Source organism: Crocuta crocuta, unplaced genomic scaffold, assembly GCF_008692635.1.
Source record: "Crocuta crocuta isolate KB4526 unplaced genomic scaffold, BGI_CrCroc_1.0 scaffold337, whole genome shotgun sequence".
In the NCBI taxonomy this organism is placed as follows: Eukaryota; Metazoa; Chordata; class Mammalia; order Carnivora; family Hyaenidae; genus Crocuta; species Crocuta crocuta.
The window spans coordinates 939,259-953,586 of record NW_027528873.1 but is presented as its reverse complement, the minus strand read 5'-3'; the positions used below and the strand labels follow the sequence as shown (position 1 = coordinate 953,586).

At 38.7% G+C, this 14,328-nt stretch overlaps 1 protein-coding gene across 1 annotated transcript; it reads left to right on the top strand.

The window, feature by feature from the left end:
* The first annotated feature begins 1,147 nt into the window (after positions 1 to 1,147).
* Positions 1,148 to 13,017, top strand: DBR1 (debranching RNA lariats 1). The gene is made up of 8 exons (XM_077756650.1): positions 1,148 to 1,435; positions 2,050 to 2,174; positions 3,880 to 3,960; positions 6,325 to 6,410; positions 7,915 to 8,139; positions 10,725 to 10,805; positions 11,056 to 11,201; positions 12,133 to 13,017. Exons 1-8 carry the CDS (start codon positions 1,239 to 1,241, stop codon positions 12,824 to 12,826), a joined length of 1,635 nt encoding a protein of 544 aa, XP_077612776.1. The 5' UTR covers positions 1,148 to 1,238; the 3' UTR covers positions 12,827 to 13,017.
* Positions 13,018 to 14,328: the final 1,311 nt, after the last annotated feature.

Here is a 14,328-nt window from a genome sequence, read left to right as displayed (position 1 = left end):
AAATTCTTTGAACACGTCCTTGCTTTCTTGCACAAGATGATCCGTGCTCATTTTGTACTTTCTTTGCCCTAGAATCAATCACTTCAACAGGCAGACTTGATTTCTTTTAGAGGAGAATGGTAATTAGAAGTCAAGGTCTAGGGGTGCCTGGGTGGCTCAGTTGGTTAAGCTTCCAACTTCAGCTCAGGTCATGATCTCGGGGTCTGTGAGTTCAACCCTTGCGTCCAGCTCTACGTCCAGCTCAGAGCCTGGAGCCTGCTTCAGNCCCCCAGTAAGTAAACATTAAAAAAATAAAAAGAAAGAAACCAAGGTCTGGTTGCCCTTAAGAAGTTTAAATGAATACATGCTGAGTCTCACCCCAAATTATGTTCTTTTTAGCATGTTTCCATTGTCTACACTCCACTTGGGGCTAGAACTCCCAACGTCAAGATCAAAAGTCGCGCTCCACCCGCTGACTGAGGCAGCCAACAGCCCCACTCTATTATCCTGATTAGATTAATTTTCTTGATTAAATTTGCCAGAAGTGTTTTACTGATTTGCTTGTTTCTGTCGTGGCCACTCATTTTTCAATTGTCAGTTTCGTTCCTTTCTCTCCTGGATGTTTTCGAGACATTCTTCGGCGTTCATCGAGCGCGCAGTCTAGTTATGTAAACACCTATTTGGTAGGAAAATAGAGTCCCCCGCCCCTTTGAAAAAATAACTGATAATTTTAGAAACCCTTCGGTGGTATAATTTAAAAATCCTCAGTAAGTTTTGAAGTTTCATTTACAATTTACTTTTAGTTTGATGTGTTTTTTAAAAAAATCTTTTAATTTCTCATTCGCGTTCAGACTATTATATTTGCTTTGAGAGGTTTGTCTTAGGAATTAGCCAATCGCACCGTGTCTCTTGTTTAGTTTGGCTTAATTTTAACAAACTAAACTACTACTTATGGGTTAAAAAAAACTATTCTGGTTTTCATTTTTATCATCTGTCAGGCTGCTGGAACTGAAACACCCACGAAGACAGGCTGGAGTCAATTTGAAAGCTCTCTTAAATCCTTTAATTTTTGAGCTTCCCGATCCCTCTCTCGCGAGATTTGGAAGCCGGAAGTGGATTCTATTTCAGGCGTCTCTGCGAGGCGTGGGCTCAGTTAGTGTTGGCGGGAGCTGAGCGAGCTGTCTGCTCTTTGCTCTACGGCCTAGGCTGGGTCTGGTTTAGGGGCTTGCGGGCAGCGCTCCCCGCCTCCGGCTGGCAGGATGCGGGTGGCTGTGGCCGGCTGCTGCCACGGCGAGCTGGACAAGATCTATGAGACGCTGGCGCTGGCGGAGAGGCGCGTCCCTGGGCCGATAGACCTTCTGCTGTGCTGCGGCGACTTCCAGGCGGTGCGCAATGAGGCCGACCTGCGTTGCATGGCTGTGCCGCCCAAGTACCGCCACATGCAGACCTTCTACAGGTGAGCAGCGAGGCCCGGACCTTAGACCCAGGGGTGCGAGGCGTGGCTAGCCAGCAGTGAGTGAGTGGGAGAGAACCCGGACTGGATTCGAATTCCCCCGTGCCACTGACTAGCTGTCTCCCTTAGTTATCTTCTTTGTTCACGCCGTGTCTAGGAACTGGTGCTTCGTTAAATGTCACTTTTCTCTTCTCCTTTCACCTGTCCTATCTGTTTCGGAAGGGATCGAAGCCTGAGGGGAAAACCTGGAGGAAGAAGCTGACAGGGTAATCTACCTTGCACTTGATAGGACTCTGGGACTAGTTTATTTACCGATGCTAGAGTTTTTATTGGACGCCTGCTCTATGCGCGTTCTAGAAGCTAAGGTTAAGAACTAACAAAGTTCTTGACCTCATTGAGCGTACACTGGCTTTAAACCCAACGTGGCAGACCTTCATTTTTGAGAATAAGTATAGGCAATTCACTTAGACCTTTCGAATTTTTTATAGTGAGCTCACATTTTTCCTTTGGGCCTAATTTTGCTTTTCTGCTATGTCCGACTGTATAAGCATGTCTAATTACTTTTCTTTGTTCTGATTTCTGCTATGCCAACTGACAACTTTACTCTTGTGTTGTAGGTATTACTCTGGAGAGAAAAAGGCCCCAGTTCTCACAATCTTCATTGGGGGAAACCATGAAGCCTCAAATCATTTGCAAGAGTTACCCTATGGTGGCTGGGTAGCGCCAAACATTTATTATTTAGGTATGTGTTCTGGGTAATTTCTTGCTTTGTTTGTAATGGAAGAGCCTGTTAGGATTTATATAACAGTTGGGCAGCATCTCAAGATGTACAGTGTTTGCAGAATGTCTCTTAATTTAAATAGTTAATCATGAAACTTTAATTAAAATAGTTAATTTAAGTAGGTAATCATAAAAATATGTCCCTGGGGTGCCTCGGTGTTTCAGTCAGTTAAGCATCTGACTTCGGCTCAAGTCATGATCTCATGTTGTGGGTTTGAGCCCGGCGACCGGCTCTGTGCTGACAGCCAGCTCAAAAAATATGTCCATATTTCTTCTAGTATTTTTATTTATTTTTAAATGTTTTATTTATTTCTGTGATAGTGTGAACAGGGGAGGGTCAGAGAGAGAGGGAGATACAGAATCTGAAGCAGGCTCCAGGGTCTGAGCTAGCTGTCAGCACAGAGCCCGTTGCCGGGCTCGAACCCACAAACCGTGAGATCATGACCTGAGCCGAAGTCGGACGCTTAACTGACTAAGCCACCCAGGCGCCCTGCTGCTTCTAGTATTTTAAGCAGTATGGATAATATGACATAATAAACATAATTGCAAAGGCCTTACACACTATTTGCAATTCCTTTATTTTTTCTTACTCTGCTGATTGAAAAAACTTAAACATTATGATGGAAATTGTTAAACACACAGAAGAATATAGTATAATGAATCTCTGTACATATTAAACAGCTTCAACAACTATTATCATTCTGCCATCCTTATTTCAATCTCACTCCCCTCTAAACTTAAGTAACTTTAATTTCTCATTAGTTATTGCTTATAGTTAATTTAAGATTCAGATTTCTGTGATTATCACAAAGATGTTTGTTTTACTTTGTTTGACTTGTTCAAGTAGAATCCAGACAAGGTCTGCACATTTCATTTGATTGTGATGATTCTGAAATCTCTTAGGCTATAAGTCTCCCTTTTCTCTCTTACCCCATGCTCTTTATTTGTTGAAGAAAATGGGAACTTTGTCGTGTAGAATTTCCTGCATTCTGAATTTAGCTAATTGGAATTCTTATATTATTTAACGTGTTCCTTTTATCCTCTGCATTATGTGCAATCTGTGTTTAATTTACAACCAGATTAGATTGAGATTCAGTTTTAGTCCTGTTAGATTATATAGTCCTTTCTTCTCCTTATTTAAATGTTTTCAGCTCTAATGATGACATCATAACTCCAGAAATATAATTTAGCTACTTCATTACTGATTGATCTTTTAACAGCTGCAATATTGTCAAATTATGCTTGAAGATGATCAGTCAGAAATAAAATATAGAAAATATAAGTACAGGTTATTTATACTTTATACCTGTTGACTTTCAGATGTATAACCTATAAATCCATCATAGGACATTTTTCCTTATTCTCCCCCCCAAACCCACTGTAATATTTGATTAAGCATCAAATTATGTCTCTTTTTCTCTTAACATACCTCATCTCATCTGTTCCTTTCTGCTTAGTCTCTTCCCTGATCTGCTTCTAGGCCTTTCATCTCTCATCTGCCTCTTACATTGTTGGCAGATTGCTATGTAAAAGAGTAACTTCATTATGGTATTTAATTTTCAGATAATTTTAGGACTGCATGGAGTTCTACACCTTTAAACTGTTCTTTTAATTTGTAAAGATTGCTTCTGCCTATGATAATTTTATTTAACTGCATACTTTTCCAGGTTTGGCTGGTGTGGTAAAATACCGAGGCGTAAGGATTGGTGGAATCTCTGGTATCTTTAAGTCTCATGACTATCGAAAAGGTATTGTTCTCAGAATTGTTTTCAAATTTTAGAACTTTCATGTCTCAGACTAACTTAAGCATAATATATAGTTTTACTTTTTCATTGTTTTTTTTTTTCTGAACTACTTTTTTTAATGAAATATTTTATACATATGAAAATGTTGAGAACGCCAGAACAGATTTTTAATTAGGATTTTATTGTATTTTATTTTATTTATTTTTTGAGAGCATGAGAGAATGAGTGAGCAGGGGAAGAACAGAGGGACAGGACAGGGAGAGAGAGAATCTCAAGCAGGATCCATATGGGCTCGATATCACAACCATGAGATCATAACCTGAGCTAAAATCCAGAGTCTGACACTTAATGCACTGAGCCACCCAGGTACCCCAGTGAGGATTTTAAAGAAATAAAACAGTACAGATTCAGTCAGAGCTCATTGTTTATCTGTCTTCAGTCCTGTTCTTCTTTTATCTTTCCCTTCCCTTCCCAGGCAGTCACTCTTCTGAATTTGGTGTTTGTCATTCACTTGATTATGTCATTACCAGATATGTAACAGCTTTAAACAGTGTACAATATGGCACGTTTTATTTATTGATTTATTATTTTTTTAATGTTTTATTTATTTCTAAGAGAGAGAGAGAGATAGCGTGAGCAGGGGAGGGTCAGAGAGAGAGGGAGACACAATCTGAAACAGGCTCCAAGCTCTGAGCTGACTGTCAGCACAGAGCCCAACACGGGGCTCGAACCCACGAATTGTGAGATCATGACCTGAGCTGAAGTTGGACGCTTAACCGACTGAGCCACCCAGGCGCCCCCAATATAGCATGCTTTAAATTTGATATGAATGTATCATTTTGCATGTATCTTTTGCAGCTTGCTTCATTGTTTAATATGTTTTTGAAATTTATGTTGATACATTCATTTTAAATTGTGAATAGTATCTGTTATAGAAGTATNCTCAGCATAACACCCTCAAGGTCCATCCATGTTGCTACACATGGCCAGATTTCATCCTTTCTCATTGCCATGTATAGATAAATCACATCTTTTTGATCCATGCATCAGCTGATGGACACTTAGGCTCTTTCCATGTTTTGGCTATTCTTGAGAGTGCTGCTATGAACAAGTTAAAGGAATAGTTTGAGTTCATATTGATTTCAAAATTGTATGAATTAAGTTGGCAGCTAAAATTTACATCCTCCATGTAACTATTAAACACAGATCTGTTCCCTGCTGCCCTGCTCCCCATGATTCTAAACTATTGGCGTGGGAGTGCAAAAATAGGTGTCTCCTTCATGGCAGGTGTAGGTGCAAACTGTCCTCCACTCTTTGGAGGGCAGCTGGTAATCTGTGGAAATTACAAAAGTGCTCTGACCCGGAGTTCTACTTCCAGGAATTTAGTGTACAGATAGATTCCACAAATGCAAGATGATCTGTACACATTTATTTATTTCAGTCTTGTTTCTAATAGCAAAAGGTAGGAACTAATTAATCCTAATTAACATAACTCTACCATGATAAAACTATACAGTGCAGTGCTATGAAGCTGTTTTTTTTTTTTAAAAAGAAAGCAGCTCTATGTGTAATTGATACACAAAGAATTCCAAGATAACTGAAAAAAACAAGGTGCTGAACATGTTTCAACTATACTCCTATTTGTGTTAAAAAAAAAAAAGGATGAAGAAGTTTGTGTGTTATATGCATAGATGATATCTCTGGAATAAAATACTAAATACTGATTAACATGAGCTGCCTCTAGGTAGGGTTAATAGTGTCTGGAGATCAGGAATAGGAGGGTCCCTGCCTCCTATTGTTTTATCAGCTTTTTTGAGGTAAAACTTCCATACCATATTCTAAGTATACAATGCAGTGGTGTTAGTAAATTTATGTAGGGTTGTGCAGCCATCCAGATTTAAAACATTTCTAGTATTTCCAAAAGTTTTGTAGTTAATCCCTGCTCCCACCCCAGCCCTGGGCATCACTGGTCAATTTTTATTCCTTTCTGATGATATCTTTTAAATCTTAAACTATATGAATAAATGTATTCCAAATTAAATATAATTTAATTTAAAAAAATTACAAGCCCCTCAATTATTTAGGGTTATAGTTACTGATCACTCATTAGCAGAAAATACCNCTCGAACCCACGAACCGCGAGATCATGACCTAAGCGAAAGTCGGACGCTTAACCGACTAAGCCACCCAGGCGCCCCATCCAACATTTTTTTTAATACCAACATTTTAAGAGCAGCATTCTCATAAAATTTTTAAGAGCCAAAGTATTAATGACAGACCTCAGTTTTGGAGAAGTGTGTGTATATTATTTGTATTTACCATATTTAAGGGAGTTGAATATAGCTTATTTCTCTTCTTTAATTCAAGGTCATTTTGAGTGCCCCCCTTATAATCCAGCTACAATAAGGAGTATATACCATGTGAGGAATATTGAAGTCTATAAATTAAAACAGGTATGTAAAAACTACATTACAGCAGACTTGAAAAATGTTAAAGTCACTCTGTACCAAAATGTATTTTGATCATTTTAGTATACTACTTCCAAGAAGAGCTTATTACTTTACTATTTCTAAAGTTTGGATCTTGAGTTGCTTTTAGGAGGTTCACAGATAAACATTTTTTAATTCTAATGTTATGAGTTTATTTTAGGAAGTAAAAATAAAATAGAACTTTAATCTCTGACTTTGTATATTACTAAAGAATATATGTTGGAATAAAGTCAGACTTTAAAGAAAATATAGAGTATTTCATTTTAAATAGTGGTATTAAATAGGGAATAAATTGTGGTAAAGAAGATAGAGAATATGGTAAAATTATGAAAGTGATATTGGAACACTGGCTTAACTAGAGAGTAGGTGAAACTAGGTTTTTGTGTGAGAACCCATTAAATGCCTGACACTGGGCTAGGCAGTTATTGCACATGACATTTCATATAATTGCCACGCAATTCTTTGAAGTTGAGTTTTAGTCTAACTTTGTCACATTAAGGATGAGAGATTAAGACTCAGATAGGTAAGTCGCCTCCTGGGGAATTCCCAAGGAGTTAAGTGGTGAAAGCTGCCTGAAGTTGTCAGACCCTCCGCACCAGGCCCTACAGTCTCTGCGGGAGTGTAAGGATGCTTGTGGGCATTTCTTTAATGTCCTACTCAGCATTTCTTTAATATCCTACTCATAACAGTTCCCTACCTTCAATCATTTTTCGCTTTCACCCATCTTAGTTCTACCAGTGTTTGATGACCTAGCTTAGATACCAGTATTCTAGTTGAAAGCCATCACCCTTCTCTGAATTTTCATGGCACTTACTGCCCGAATCAGTTATTCAGTGATTAGTCATATCTATCTTTTATATTGTCTTGAACACTTAAGTTATTTTAGTTTTCCAAGTTTTGTTGCAGACTACTTAAAGGTGCTGGGGATGAGTAAAGTAGGAAGTATATTTTGTGGCCTCCCCATGAAGACACCAGCCACATTGAATATCTCTAGTATAATTTATGTAGCAAACAGCATTTTTTAGGTGTATGCTATATGAGTCCATTAGAAAAAAAAGAATATATCTTTGGGTTTTACTGTATTGTTTACATTAGCGATCTCATGAAACCTGTGTCTCTGTATCTTAAAATAGTTCCTTTACTAAGTGACAAGAATAATGGTTATTACATATTTTAGAAACCGTATACTAAAGACCGTGGCTAGTTGGCAGTCTGATCAAAGTATGCTTTGCCATGGAAAATAAGGATGATTTGTGAGGTAGAGAGAAAGTTTTTTCTTCTTGCTTAGATGAGTGAGGAATTTAGTGTTTTGTAGTGTTTTTGTGACCTTCTTAAATAAGGTTTCCTTAGAATGAATTACATAGAAATGTAAAGGTCTAAGTGGTTAAACGATTGTGTGGCAGTGGGGAGAAATTGTAGGGGATTGCTTTTGGCTAATCTGTTTTTGGGCTTTCTTTTTCTCTTAAAGCTGAAGCAGCCTATGGACATATTCTTATCTCACGATTGGCCAAGAAGCATATATCATTATGGAAATAAGAAGCAACTTCTTAAGACTAAATCTTTTTTCCGACAAGAAGTGGAAAATAACACATTGGGAAGTCCTGCTGCCTCAGAGCTTTTAGAGCACTTAAAACCTACCTACTGGTTTTCCGCACACCTTCATGTGAAGTTTGCAGCCTTGATGCAGCATCAGGTAGAAACCAGAATATTCTTTGATTTGACCAACACTTAGCAAATATCTGTGGGCTAAGGCCCTATTGGCACAGTCGTAAATTTAGAGATGGAGGTCAAAGATAACTTCGCTTTTGCAAGTTAACTCCATATCCCTGGGGGGTGAGGAGAAACAAGCAGTCAGTTATAAAATAGTAATAAACATTACTATTAGTAATGAGTAATCATAATAAGTTTGTGATTAAAAGTGCCAGGGTGCTGTGGGAGCACCTACGCCAGACTCTGGTGAAATGGGGATGTGGACAGAGAGATGAAGAGCTTGAGAAGGTTTTCCAAAGGGATCGATTGTGCCTGGAAGCAGTAGGATATGAAGGCAATGTAGGTCGGGAGCCCAATGTGTGCAGAGGCTAGAGGTCTGAATGCATGGCGAGTGGGGGGCTATAACAGTCCGTGTGGCTGAGGCAGAGGGAGAGAGGAGGCTGGAAGGACATCCTAACTGCCTTCTGGGCCATGTTCTGGAGTTTGGGTTTTAACCAGAAGGTAACAGGGAAAGCTGGGGAGTAGTGAAACCAGATTTTCATTTTAGAAAGATTAGTTAGGTAGCTTTTTTGTGTAAGGATTATAGTAAGGTAAAATGGGAGGCAGAGGAGGCCATTTAAGCAAAAGATGAGGTTCTAACCTGCTGCAAAGAAGGAGCACAGAGCATACAGGTTCCAGAGAGATTTTGGAGGCAGACTCATCAGGATTTGGTGACAGAGGGGGACTCCCAGAATTTTCCCTGGGGAAACTGCATGGGTGAGTGGGGCTTTGTGGAAGGTAGAGAATAAATATATACTTCACATTAGGCTTTTATGGAAATAGGTGTTTTCTGAACTTGACCAAACTCTTTTCTGTGGTGAAAGTACTCTTTAATGATGCTCTTCAAGTACAGATTGGAAAATTCTGTTTGGAAACATTCCTGTAGGCTCTTTCTGTTGTGGACTTATCCTCACTTCCCAGTTTCACTGGGAGAAAGAGGCAAGGTTACTCTTGTTCTCTTCCTTTGGGCTGCTGCCAAGGTGATGATCCTCTTTTAATGTCCAAGTCATCCATTCAGATCAGTCACCTTTTCTATATCTGTGTTATTCTCTTCCATCTCCTAGGGCTTTTGACACGCCTGGATTTTTACTGGAGCATCAGCTTTGGTTCTTTTCTCCCCATTCCATCTTCTCTTGTCAACCTCGGGCACTTATATCTCTGAATTAATATATTCAGTCCCTTTTAATTAGCTCCTCAACTTTCTCTGACTTTGCCAGTGTTCTCTTGCAGCTTCTTTACCAACACCAAAGATGACCTTTCCTCAGAACTGCCCCACTGCCAAGATCTGCCTACAGTCTCTGTGTCTTCCGCCTCTCAATCCATCACCACCACTGATAGAAACCTGGCCCACAGCAGGGCGCCCCATAGCTGCTTCCTGTCCTTTTTCCTCCGTGTGCCTTAGTGTTCTCAGTGAGTCTCTTTTGTACTTCATCCAGTACGACCTTCATATTGTGGTCCATCACGCCGTGTCTATGCTTCTTTCTGCTGATTCAGTTTTTACAAAATAGCTTAATTGGAATATAATTTACATGTCATAAACTTCACCTATTTAAGTGTACAACGCAGTGATTTTTAGTGTATTTCCAGAGTCCCAGAGGTTTCTAGAGCAAACAGCACATCATCCGGTTTTAGAACATTTCCAGGCCCCGAAAGGATCTCTCGTGCCTGTTTGCTGTCAGTCCTTGTTCTCACCCTCAGGCCCAGGCATCCACTAATCTGTCTGTGTCTCTGTGGATTTGCCTTTTCTGAACATTTATATAAGTGGGATTAAAGTCTATACTCATTGGCATGTGGTTTCTTTCCTTTGCTTGTTGTTGCGGTTCATTTGTGTAGCAGGTATTAGTATTTCTCTCATTTTTATTGTTGAATAATATTTCATTCTGTGAATGTATCTCATCTACTTTTGATGTTGTGTCTAAGAAATCTTTGCCTAACCCAAGTTTATAAAGATTTTTCCCTGTAGTTTCTTCTAAAAATTGTATAGTTTTAGCTCTGCCAAATTACTTTTCAGCTCTTCTGTTATTGTTAAACTTTCCATTATATACTTGGATTTAGCATTAGCATTATTGTCAGCATTAGTGTCTGCTTTGACTTTTGTAAGGAAGTTGAAGCCCAGAGAGTTTAAGTGCCTTGCCCATCATTACACAGGTGGTTGCAGAACTAACTTATTTTGGAAAAGTGACAGTTACTACTTTGACACACAACTTGGGGGTATGTTTAATAAAGATTGTTTCCATCCTATTCTGTGTATGAATTACTGTGATGGTTTAACATTCTTTCTAGGGGCACCTGGGTGGCTCAGTCAGTTAAGTGGGCAACTTCAGCTCAGGTCATGATCTCATGGCTCATGGGTTCGACCCCACGTAGGGCTCTGTGCCGGCAGCTCAGAGTCTGGAGCCTGATTCGGATTCTGTGTCTCCCTCTCTCTCTGCCCCTTCCCTGATCACACTCTGTCTCTCTCTCTTCAAAAATAAATTTAAAAAAATTTTTTTTAATATTCTTTTTAAAATTAACGTTTCATATTTCTAGGCCAAGGATAAAGAACAGACGGCCAAAGCAACCAAATTTTTAGCCTTGGACAAATGCTTACCACATAGAGACTTTCTTCAGGTAAGAAGAAAATGAAATAACTGTGCAATACAGTTTTGCTCTTCCAATGATGAAAAACATTAATTTTTTGGCTCAGAATTTATTTGTGCTCTTTATAACTTATGTATTCCTAGAATTGGGAATATTTAAGTTATCTTTGTGTTTTTAAGCTACTAAATTAAATTCCTTTTAAATTTTATTGTTATATTGAAATTCTTAGAGTATTCAAAATAGAAATGTATTTCTTACAATTACCGATTTCTTTCTGTAGGTAATAGAAATAGAGCATGACCCCAGTGCTCCTGAGTACTTAGAGTATGATATTGAGTGGCTCACTGTTCTTAGGGCTACTGATGATCTTATTAATGTGACTGGGCGCCTGTGGAATATGCCTGAAAATAATGGCCTGCATACAAGGTAAGTCTGACATTATTCCAGGTTTGTTCTCTCTGGTGCAGGCACAATTTTTGTCCCCTCCGCCTTTTTTTCCCCTTAAATCAAGGGAATTATTGTTATGAGTGTCAGAATAATTCAAGGGTTACTGACTGCTATGGAAAACTGCAGATTTTCCAACTAAGGGATATAAGAAAATGGGCTATTGAGTACCATCTGAAATAAGCGCTTAAATAAGCATGTGTAAAGCTATACTATGGTCGTGATTTAGTTCACACATTAATTTATACTAATTTTAAAGTGTGAGTTAAGAATGGCCTTTTTCTTTTTTAAAAAATTTATTATTTTGAGAGAGCAAGAAAGCATGCATGCATGCATGGGGGATGGGCAGAGAGAAAGAGAGAATCCCAAGAAGGCTCTGTGCTGGCAGCGCAGAGCCCAATTACATGAGAGTCAAACTCACAAACCATGAGATTGTCACTGGAGCTAAAATCAAGAGTTGTATGCTTGGGGTGCCTGGGTGGCTCAGTCAGTTAAGTGTCCGACTTTGGCTCAGGTCATGAGCTCACAGTTCGTGGGTTCGAGCCCTACATCGGGCTCTGTGCTGACAGCTCAGAGCCTGGAGCCTGCTTGGATTCTGTGTCTCCCTCTCTCTCTGACCCTTTCCTGCTCGCTCGCTCGCTCACTCACTCTCTCTCTCTCAGAAATAATTAAAAAACATTAAAAAAAAAAAAAGTTGGATGCTTAACTGACTGAGCCACCCAGGCACCCCAAGAATAGCTTTTTCTATTGTTTTTATTTCAAAATGGTCCTTTGGTCAATTAACTATAATTTTATTAAACAGAATTTTTATATGTGGTTTAGATTTTGTCCTTGCACCTCAAGTCCATAGATCTTAACATTTGTTGTCTGAGGCTGATAAAATGTAAACAGGTATTGTTTTGTACTTTTGTAGGTGGGATTACAGTGCAACAGAAGAAGCTATGAACAAAGTATTGGAAATACTGAATCATGACCTCAAAGTTCCATGTAACTTTAGCATAACAGCTGCTTGTTATGACCCTAGCAAGCCGCAGACACAAATGCAGTTGGTGCATAGGATCAATCCTCAAACTACTGAATTTTGTGCCCAACTTGGCATCACTGACATAAACGTCAGGCTGCAGAAGGCTAAGGAAGAACATCACTTGTGTGGTGAATACGAAGAACAGGATGACCTGGAGAGTAATGACTCTGGAGAAGACCGTAGTGAATATAACACAGACACGTCTGCCCTGTCCTCTATTAATCCAGATGAAATCATGTTAGATGAAGAGGAGGAGGATGAGGACAGTATTGTGAGTACACACAGTGACATGAATACACCCTCTGTAGAACCTTCTTCTGATCCAGCTTCTGACTTCTCCACAAGCTTCTCTGATGTCAGGATCTTGCCAGCTTCCATGACTGTATCTTCTGATGATACATTGGGTTCCCCAGATGGCAGAGAGGGGAAGCCTGGTGAGGCTCGGGAGTCGGAGGACGGAAAGGACTTAACCGAGTTGCCCCTGAAGAGGCTGAGTGATGAACACGAACCCGAACAGAGAAAGAAAATTAAAAGGAGAAATCAAGCCATCTATGCTGCAGTGGACGATGATGATGCTGCATAAGACAATTTTTTTAGTATTATATGTAGATATGTGATTTTTGAGATCATATTTTTAGAGTTGGATTTTTGACACTCAAGACTTAACTTTGTAATAATGAAGTTACAGGAGAGAATTTTAGTTAGGTATTGACTTTGTCTTTAGTCCTTTATATATTTCAGATAAAAATATTAAAATTTTATATATTTACTTGATTGAGTACCCTTTTTTTTGAAGACGTATATTATTCACTTTCATTATTTTCAGGAAACACTCACTGAATACCTATTCTCTACCAGACACTTTTCTGTAAAATGGCACCATAAAGATGAGTAAGACTGGGGTTTCTAACTTTAAGGAGTTACTACAACTGTGAATATTTTTGTGTATAAAATATGGCATCTTTATATTTTGTTTTGCAAAGTCATTACTGCATGTATGATTTTGTATGCTTTCATTTTATTTATTATAAATATTTTCCCTGGTCTGCTCTTAATGTCTGTCAAATACAGTTGAAATTGAAGATGGTAGGTCAGGTTTCAGGAAATAAGTTACTTTAAATACGGATATTGGTAAACATAAAATTTTACATTTAATTACTGAGATTAACATAACTTGATTTTGGCATATTTTATCTTTAGCTTTAACTTGAAGATGACTGTAGTAACTGTACAGGTCATTTTTGACACAGTTCAGCTTAGTATTAATTACTAGCAGGGATTGAATTGCACAAATGCTGTCCCTCGTGCTGTATTGTGTGGATTATTAGTAGTAGAGTTTTTTTTTTATGTTTGTTTATTCTGAAAGAGTGCACATGCATGCAAGCTTAGGGAGGGACAGAAAGGGAGAGAGAGAATCCCAAGCAGGCTCCGTGCTGGGAGTATAGAGAGTCCTACAGAGCTCATGAACTGTGAGATCATGACCTGAGCTGAAACCAAGAGCTGGACACTTATATGGCTGAGCCACCCAGGCATCCCAGTACTAAAGTATTTTTAAAGATCCACATGGAAAAACTATACCTCCATCCTGTCTCTGTTAAATGCCTGGATCACCTGATTAGATGGTTGCCATGCACTTTGGATCAGGAGTCATGAATCCAGACTATTCTAGGCTATCATCATTCCACAGCAGTCCAGATCTAGGGCCCATTAATCTAGGAAAATGCTATAGCAACTGGCTTCCATCTTGTCAGCATGTGACTGGAAGAACATGGAGCACTTTTATCTTTATTGCCATCCATTCTGTTTACCTTTTTAAGTTGAATATTTACTTAAGTTTTCATTACTTACAATGAAGGATTTTCCTCATCACTGATTTAATTGAATCCCATAGTTCTGACATTGAGGTTTTTCCCCCTAGAAATTCTTTAATAAAGATAAAAGCAGAAAGTAATTAGATGTAAAATAACAGAGTTCATAAATGATGATTCTTAAATTATTAAAAGAAAATGTCCTCTAGCTTGTTTAATCAAGAAAGTACAAATACCAAAAAATAAATAAAAGGGATAAATAACCACTAACACAGGA